Source organism: Ischnura elegans, chromosome 8 (assembly GCF_921293095.1).
Source record: "Ischnura elegans chromosome 8, ioIscEleg1.1, whole genome shotgun sequence".
NCBI lineage: Eukaryota > Metazoa > Arthropoda > Insecta > Odonata > Coenagrionidae > Ischnura > Ischnura elegans.
In genome coordinates, this window is record NC_060253.1 from 47,040,567 (window position 1) to 47,050,452 (window position 9,886).

The 9,886-nt window shown below is 38.4% G+C and overlaps 1 protein-coding gene across 2 annotated transcripts; it reads left to right on the top strand.

The window, feature by feature from the left end:
* The first annotated feature begins 1,165 nt into the window (after window positions 1-1,165).
* LOC124163969 (cell division control protein 42 homolog) lies at window positions 1,166-9,454 on the top strand. Of its 2 annotated transcripts, XM_046541107.1 has the most exons (6): window positions 1,166-2,204; window positions 2,331-2,441; window positions 2,531-2,603; window positions 5,087-5,196; window positions 5,760-5,930; window positions 8,814-9,454. In XM_046541107.1, exons 1-6 carry the CDS (start codon window positions 2,202-2,204, stop codon window positions 8,904-8,906), a joined length of 561 nt encoding a protein of 186 aa, XP_046397063.1. In that variant the 5' UTR covers window positions 1,166-2,201; the 3' UTR covers window positions 8,907-9,454. The 2 variants fall into 2 exon arrangements, with proteins under 2 accessions (XP_046397063.1, XP_046397064.1); XM_046541108.1 differs by lacking the exons at window positions 1,166-2,204; window positions 2,331-2,441 and adding an exon at window positions 3,449-3,841.
* Window positions 9,455-9,886: the final 432 nt, after the last annotated feature.

Genomic DNA, 9,886 nt, shown 5'->3' on the forward strand with positions numbered 1-9,886 from the left:
TGAGCCATGGCATATTTAGAGCAATTTTCTGCTGGTAATGTTTCCTTGGGATCATGAATTTACTATCATTGTTTTCTGTAATACTTCTGATTTTTTTTTGAATACTCTACTTTGAATAGATATCGTACGGTAATAACTCGTAAATTATTTTTTGGCTGCCTTTTTCTTGTGAGCTGTTTTTCTTGTTTGTGGAGTCTTTTCCCTGATCCAGCATGTGACCGACGGTTGGAGTATTTCCCCTGTCTGGACTTACGTGAAAAATCAACCAGATTTTACGACGTAACGTTACAATGTCATCCTGGTACTGGACCAAATTTTTTGTTGCAGATCGTCCTTTCTTGAAGCCATGCTGGCAAGGCACGAGAACATTATTCAGAGAGAAAGAGAGCCTATGAAGAACAATTGCTTCAAAAATCTTAGCTAATGCAGGCTGTATTACAACCGGACAATAATTCTTTACATCTGACGGATCGCCCTTCTTGAATATCGGTACCACATATCCTCTTTTAAGAACCTGAGGAAATCTTCCAAGTTCAATCAAGGTGTTGAAGTATACTGTAGTTATGTGTGGAACAAGCAAACTACTACAGTATTTCAGTACATCTGGAGGAATACCATCCGGGCCATATCCCTTACTTGCATCCAGTTGAGAGGGGCGTTCCTCAACCTCCTAGCACGAAACATGGAAGTCATAGAATACTCTATCAAACGAAGGAAACTTTCCGACCTTAGGCCATTTAAATAGGTTATTATGTTTGAGATGTTTCCCTGAGCTCTGTGCCTAATGCATGCATTGCTAATCTCAGGCAATGCAAAACTCCTGACTATTGGCAGCTATTGGTATGGCATCTAGGTCCCTGTGACGTCACATGGAGGGGCACCGCATGGGCGCCAATCTGGGATTTTTCAAATGAGGTTAAAATTGACCATTAACATTAATCTAAACTGGGATTTCTAAAACCGAATAATTTGTACATAATGAATACACTAATGGCGGGCGACGAATCGCAATCAATGCTTTCCTTTTCTTTGATGAAGGAAACGTGTTTTTAAGTAAACACATATCTACCGGTAGAGGTAGAGGGCCCTCTATGATGATTTGACGACACCGCCATTGAAGCTTTAGCAGCTTCACCACTCACTCAGTTGGTAAACCGCAAAAACCTTCCTACAATATACTTCAACTATACCCGACTTCTTTGATTTTCCTAAACCCAGTCTTTTCCAGCTCACACCAAACGCGGACGTTCTGCTTTCGGCATACATCAAGGGGTAAAAAAATCCCTGTTCACTTGATTCCATCACGACTTCTTGCGCAGCACAGTCCAAGCCATATTCCTTTATTCCGGCCTTAGGAAGACCTTGCTGTGAAAATTTCTTGGCATCACGTGAATGTAGCAGGTTGAAGTAACCTTCTTTTGTTAATGGAACGTTTCCCCATGGTCGACTTATTCGCCTTTTACTCCGACTTGAAATAATTGTAGTTTTCCGTTGCAACTCCACATGCCCGCGCGTATTTCTTCTATGACCAAGGACCATCGTGCTACCGTTTTCGCAAGGGCAGAAATTTTATTGGTGCAATGGCGGATCCAGTCACGAACCCAGATTTATATAAATGATAACAAAACGAATGATCCAAGTATCGGCCGTTGAAACAACCGTAGAAATAAATGTGGAAGATTTGATCGTACGTACGCCCGGGACAGCTTCACAGTTAAATACAGTTTTTGTGAAGTATTCTCTGAACATGTTAGAACATTGGAAAAGTGGAATGTGAGGTCCATGAAATCAATTTATTCGTGCAATTTAGACATTCACACATGTAAGGTTGAACTAGGGAATGGCTGACCTCCCCAGTATAGTTTCCTCTGTTACGCAGTCTAGCGCTAATTATACTTGAGGTAGTCAAATAGCCATCATTCACCTATCGGGACGTTTATGACCGGGCGAACGCTTTTGTGTTGAAGTGCGCCGCGGACTTGGTAGATGATAATGTTGGGTTGACAGATTTCTGTTATCTGGGCTGTTGACACACCTTTCTCCTCCATCAGAATTCCGCAGTCGCTCTCGCCGTCATGAAAGATTACGTATACCTTATCCGTCGGCAGGAATAGCATATATTATTTAATTGTTCGCGAAGTTTTATATCGATTTCCTTGTCGGAGATAATTTATCGGAATCGGTTTATCCAAGGAACGGCAATGGTATGAAGTTGAGAATTTTCTAGAGATAGTTATAAAGTGTGAAAGTATTGGGTTGACGGTTTGTATTAATTAAAAGGAATATAGAGGAAGCTATTGTAAACAATATTGTTTCTGTGATATTTGCAGAGAGATGAGTCCTCTATTAAGTGTGTTGTGGTCGGTGATGGAACTGTTGGAAAAACCTGCCTACTTATATCCTACACCGAAAAGAAATTCCCCACGGAATACGTGCCCACGGTCAGTACCTCGCCTAATTGTCGAGTTTCCTTAATTTTTGAAAAATGCGTGTTAATATATTCGTAAGAATGTCATCATGTCCCTTTCAGATATTTGACAATTACACGGCTGACATCAGTATTGATGGAAAAGCGTACAAGATTGGCCTGTTTGATACTGCAGGTTAGTTTTTATCTCCTTTCAAGGCTCATTTGTCACGGTAAAGTCTTGGCAGTGAATTACAAAATCATTAGCTATGTATATCCTTAGGGAAAATCTCTATAGGATTTTATTTTCCCATAGTAATTTGACAATGGGAAACGTTTGTTCCTACAGGAAACTGTCATTTTCCTATTGGAATTTGTAGAATTCCTATAGTATTTTCCAAAACACTGTAGGAAACCAATAAGTATGGGGCATTTTTCATTTGGTATTATGGAATATCCTATAGGAATTATATACGTACGTGGAAAATAAAAGTTTCCTATAGGAACACGGAGTATACTTTGTGTCAATTTTACACTTTTACTTTGGGGGAAATCAATGAAATAAATTCTTCATGATTCTTCCTAGGACATAACAAAAATGTATGATCTGGGAAGAATTTGTTTTATGTTGTGGGATACAACACCTGCCATCTCTGCTGTCAATTATGGGGTAAGCCTTAATCAATGGTAAATGAAAGTGGATGTCATTCCATGTCAAATGAACCAGAAAAATGGCAAAATTAACTCAACAACTTGGATTTTCATGACATTTGGTACCTACACATGGTTGATTTACATATGTATGTATATTGTAATGGTCTGTCCCATTACACAGGCATGCTCCCTATGTTTTTGTTACGTTTTCCCTTTCCTACTTTTCCTTAACACCCAATCTCACCCTTCCTTCCCTCTCTTCTGCCTCGGCTAGTGGAGGTGGATGAGTGAATGTGTGTATGAGAGAGTATTTAAGTGTCATAGTGGTGAGAAAATCGAATGCTAGTGAAGTTATATCCATTAGACTTAAAGCAAATTTCCCCTTAGTGCCCCTTCCTCTTCAAAGCCGCGAAGCGGATATAAGCAGCGAAGGGTATAAAAGATCATGGCATTGTGGAGCGAAGCAAATAGACGTGACCTATGAGTGGAAGCTCTGCGCGACGATCAAGCGACAATCAATTTGTGTGGAGGAGATGAAGGGAACACAGAAGTGAGGAGAAGGAGAGTTGCTGGCAGCAAGTTATTCGTAGGCAGATATGGCGTACCAGTGCCTGAAGAAGGACCATTCATCCACCAATTTCTACAGAATCAACAGTGTGGTGGAGAATCTGAAGCACCGCGGACCCAACTCTACTCCCATCCCGAGAGGGGAGGAGCAGAACGTCGGAAGATTTTGGTGCAGAGTTATCTCCGGGCTGCCACCGTCTCAGGAGTGGATGCGTAAGGTTTTCATTGCCCGACAGTAATTGTCACTTAAAATCCCCCCTCAAAAAGGAATGCTTCAGCTGCAGTGCTAACTTCTCATTGAAACAGTTCCCCGCCCTGTGAAAGTGCAAATTGAATTATTATTATTATTATCATCGTCATTGAGGACGAGTGTGCTAAAAAAACTGAAAGGATTAGTCAATACCTCCTTGAAATCATTAACAATATTTGAAATTGTTGCTTTTTCTAATTATCTGCCTTCAGCGGCGTTCATTTCTGTATTTTTTGTTATGTCATCTCTCATGCGTTTGTTATGGTTATTTTCTTTATCATTTATGTTTCATTTCCCATTCATCCATCCATCCCGCATTTAGTAGCAGTTAGAGGGTTCTTATTTCATGTAATTTTTATGCCAAGTTTTCCAAACTAAATCTGCGGTTGAATGAACAAAATAGTGTGTGTCATTCGCCTTACGAGTTGAGGAGACAAGACTCCCAATCGACCCCAGTCATACCTTGAAAATATAAATTTTACTTTCTTTAAAACTTTCACCAATCAAGTCGTGACTGAATTTGCGATTGAATTCAGTCATTGACATCATTTATCATTGACATGTGCGTGACATGCATAATAAAATGAAATGCTTTTTGAAAATGATGCAGAAGTTAATACTGAATCACCAAACTACATAGCTATATGGGTTGTACCTTCTGGAATATATGCCTGTCACTGCCTTCTGTTGCCTTTGGTGTTTCATGGCATACCTTTAGTATCCACCAGGAAAATTTTATTTTGTGGTGAATGGTCTCATGGAACTCAATATGAGATACAACGGCAACTCTTAGGTCGCATTATTACTGCCAAGAAAAAAGTAAATATATGGCTTCCACTCATAAAAATCACTGAAAATAGTGAATTATAATGGCAAACAAGAAGCCACCAATATCTTTAGTGGTAAGGGCACTATATATTGATCATAAATAATGTCATCGTAGAGGGCCTCTAGTAAACATAGGAAGTCACTTTCATGCAACCAATATTTGCAACGCAGTGCTGTGACACCACTCCCCCCTAACACTTGAAATTGGGAAAAAAGGGATGTTAAAGGAGAAGAATAAGCTTATCTCCAAAATATCAAATTTCTGGGTAAGGCTAAATCTGTGCTAGCTGGGTTGTAAGATAAAGGGAAGAAATTATTATTTGGCTATCATTGAGCTCAGTTTTGGCTGTGTTGATGACGAATGTTTTGGACTTTTGCAGGGCAAGATGAATATGACAGCTTGAGGCCTCTAAGCTACCCTGGATCCGATGTTTTCCTCTTGTGCTTCTCAATTGACAATCCCATGTCACTGGAGAATGTGAAATACAAGGTATGCAGAGTATTCATCATTGAGGCCATGTCCAGTAATAAAGGAGAAAATATGGAATTTATGATTAACGGAACTGCACTGTAGATACTCTGAGTATATAATCAAATGCTAGAATATTATCCTATTTTTCTTCCCTATGTTACTTATTTTATTATAATGTATGGAAATTACACCTAACATACTTTGCCACTATTTCATGCACATGGACGTTAATATCAAATTAATTTCCATCATCAGTCAATTTGCATAAATATTGTGAATACTTCATTTGAATTACTTTTTACATTAGTAAAATAAATCACTTGTACTATTGTTTGTTCTGAAGAAATATGAGTAGTCCCCCTACTCCCTCATCTAATTCATCAGTCACTTGACACCCATGTTTATCGCGTTTTTAACTGACTTTTATGAGTACATATCTATGATGAAGATAAGTTTTCTACTATCATTATGCTTCCTATAGCAGTTTTGAAATGATAGTTATTGCTTAACAAAACTTATTTACATGGGTCATCATTGTTAATAATGCAATGATCAAATCCATTGCCTTATTCTCTGCATAGTGGGTGCCGGAGCTAAAATCGCACTCACCTGAGGTAGTGCCCATAATACTTATTGGGAACAAGATAGATCTAAGGGGGAAATCCAGACGCACGGTTGCCACACAAACAGGTCAGAGGGTGGCCAAAGAGCTGGGCTTGGAGGCGTACTCGGAGTGTTCAGCCTTGACCCAGGTGAGAATCACTTCCATCACATATATGTGTGTACTTGCTTCTTTTCAGCAGGCAGAGCTGGGGGAAAAGTGCATCAATTGTATCATACATACAAAATGCAAATTGTTGCTCAAAATTGTGTTGCAGAAATAAATTACTGCAGAATTTCAGTGTATTAGCTCTCTCTTACTTTAATACATGTTGGAGTGGCATCAATGGTGAATTTCCTGCAAAACAGAATCGGCTATGAGTGTAGTCTTTAAAACAAACATCCACTGGGTCAATTACGTCATTGGCATCCTAAATGTGAATCTGTATTAGAGTGTTTCTACGCGTCACTGACTGACCGTTACACCCAGTTTTTGTTTATATATTTCCCCTTTGACTTAATACAAATCAATTAAGGAACTTTCTGGAGGATTCCACCAAAAACAAGTTAGTGAAAGCATACACTGGCTTTGGTACCACCCTGTGACCCCTGTAGAACCAGAGATTTTAAACTTCAAAGTCGTTGTCACTGACTGACAAAAACGAAACTCCGTTTTGTGACGTAGTCACATTTCTTTGCATTGCTCTGAAATTATGCAAGATAAAGAAAATCCACGAAATACTTAAAATAGTTCTGTGTTGCCCAAAGGTATGCAAAATCGTGACTTTGTGTAAATGATGGTTTCCTCTCTTTGGCCATAAAAATGGAGCGTCACTGATTGACGGGAATTGTCACTGACTGACACATGTGATTTGATGCGTGTTAACTTTTCTTTTTCATGGAATGAGCATTGCAAAATATATCTATATTGAACACAGAAATTTATATAAAAGAAAAATAACAGTGGCATAGCCGGTAGGGGTATGTCCAGAGGGTCCAGACCCCCCCCGAAATATAAAAACACAATTATTTTCCTTCAGAAAAAAGTGTTAAAATTAGTTAAGAACCCTCTACCTAGTACCCTGTTTTTAAAACATTTTCCCCCTGTGTTAGACCCCCCTGAACAAAATTCCTGGCTACCCCAATGAAACATAAGCACATAGTATGTATTTTATCCAGTAATTTTGCTTCGATTTCTATATTCTCGCTTAAAATGGTGAGTACTCCCAGCACTATGATCTATCGCGTAAGGAGACATCTTAATTATATTTATAGCAACTAACTCCACATGGTGAACAAAGAGTGTGTTCCGTATGGGTGAAATGCGGTGCCACTGTTAGTCAAGCATTTCATTGGAGGCAGAAATGCCGTATACAGGGATCTCTGCAAATTTTATTTTCATGCTGTTTTAATTACACACTCACACTGCATTTATCACAGGAGAACCCGACTTAAAAGCTTCCCAGGTCATGTTTCTGCCTTTGCCCCCAACTACACCAACACCACCCTTGCCATGATCTGTTACGACTTCATTGCCGCTCTCTATTCTTCCTGTTTAATTCCTCGCATTCACCTCTTTGCCTTTTCCTCTCACGATGCTCGCGCTGTCTCTCTGCTCCCGTCTTTGCCATCTTAATAAATTCTGACATATGTTACAATTAAGGATTTCAGATCTCAACAATCATTCTGCTCCTATGTCCCGCTTTCACAACAAAGGTACCGAAGCGACGCGACGAAAATGAAGGTGACGGTCATACGCAGCATGTCGGAGTCAACAATTGGCAAAAAAATAAAATGCTCCGCTGCATAAACAAACAATTTACCAAGAACAATAAAACTGATATAACATTATTACTCGAGGAACATATTATGCCACGAATTTAGTGTACCAGTCGGGGCCAATGAAGCGCACGCACCAAAATTTGAAACTTGAGCAATACCAAAGGTTAAAATGTCAGTCAATGACGGCCCTCAGGAACAAAAACGGTGAATTTTTTTATTCTGATATTTCATCCTTGGGATGGACTTGATTTGGATACGAAACAATTTATCTCCCGCATCCCTCGATTTTGGTCAGCGGAAAAAAATGTACGTCAATCGTCACTGACTGACACCAAAACGACGCACTGTTGCGTTACATTCCTCTGCGTTAACATGTGACTTTCAAGTATTGATGAAATGGATTGGTAAGACAGTCATAATTGGGGAGAATGGTTAACTGGAAATTTTCATAGAAAAATCTTATCTTAGTTGCGATATCTTCAGTAATAGAATGGCTCTGTAAACGGAATCATTTGCTCATATGATACGAGAGCTCAATTCCACGGCGTTTTCGTAAAAAATGGTTGGAGTATGGGGAGAAACAGATACGGATTATTAAAATTTGGAATATTTACACCATTTCAGGACTTAGAATGGTCCATTTACCTCAAATTGAATTTTTGAACCCTAGTATGACAGTTACGTAGAAACGCTCATTAGGGGTCTGTAGAACACTAAATTAAGGTCTATCAGCAGTTTATTTTGTGGCTTTGTCATTGCAGCAAAAATTTGATGCCTTTGATACTTACTTTTACTGAATGAAGGAACTTCAACGCTCGTGTAATCGAAACTGCTCGGAGTATATATTTTGATTTGAAATGCATTTTAAATTACAAAATTCTTCCTAAAATGTATATTAGAAACAAAATAATCAATTCTTTTAGATATTGTATATTAGATACTAAATACAAATTACAAAAGAAGTAAAAATTTGAATTACATTTATTTTTGATACTGCGCCGACTCTGTCAGTAGGATATGCCCTTTAAACACATTCATATTTCAGTTGTTAATATTTATTGCATGTACCTTCATGTATCATACATCAATTAAGAAATCCTGTGTGGAACATTTTTAATGCGTTTATTCTGTGAGTGTTTGTCTCATATTTTCTGTTATTTGTGGAAGTTATGTGTAAGATTATGGTAAATGGGTTAACCCGTCAATTTAAAAAAAAAAAACAAATTACCAGCCATCCATTGTTTCTCGTACAGGTGGGTGTGAAGAATGTCTTCGACCTTGCCATCACAGCTGCCCTCAAACACAGAGCACCAAGGAAAAGGAAAAACAAATGCATTTTACTGTGAATATCATTCACTTGCATACACAAGTTAATTTAATTCTCTTGGGCTTTTTGAGATGGATTGGTGCTACTCCTAAACCATTGGATGCCCTTAAAACGTCTTCATTCAGGGCATTTAAATAGAGACCATGAATTTGAATGTTCTGATGTGAATCAAGGGACTGTGAAAGAGGAAGATGTGCCACAACATCATCATCACTTAGCTTGGTGTGTGTCATAGTGTGGCCAATGATTCACTGCAAAACAGATGTTGCTAGCATGCCATCATTGTCCTCTCATCACATGACTTATCAATTTCTGGAGGGAGTACTTGGAGGTGAATAATGTGTTCACTTATTGATGAGCAATATTGCTGCTGTGACTCCTAAAGAGCATGACATTTAAACTAATTTGAATGAGTTTAAGTACATAAGCCATACACCTTGGCTGTGAGACATTTCATGAAATATTTATATACATACTTGTAAGTTGCATTCAGTTTGTCCATAAAGACCAGTATTGGGATTTATGTATGACTTTCATAAAGAAACATAAATACATAATACAAGTTAATTATGTTGTGTTTAATTACTAATGTCCTGCTTATTCCATGTATTGCTGTACATATTAATGAAAAGAGGTCAATTTTTCTGAAGCACACAAAACAGTATGTATGAGTACTTACTGTTATCATTAGGACCTTATTCAGAAGACTCCCAGTCTCCATATGGACTTATTTATACATATGCAAACATTTTATGACAGCCTCTTGAGCTGACAGAATAGTATCTCTAGTCTGCTTTAGCAGATGAGTAGCATCATCAAACATCACCATTCCATAAATCTTGTTGGAATTAATAATTTAAAGTAGAAATAGCCAATACCCCAGAAAACTCACATAAAAATCACTGGCTGCACGTTTACTAAAAATTTAACATACGCGATAAACGCCAGGAATACAAACGCAGCAATGAAAGTACTCTTATGATGTCTCCTATCGTTAGC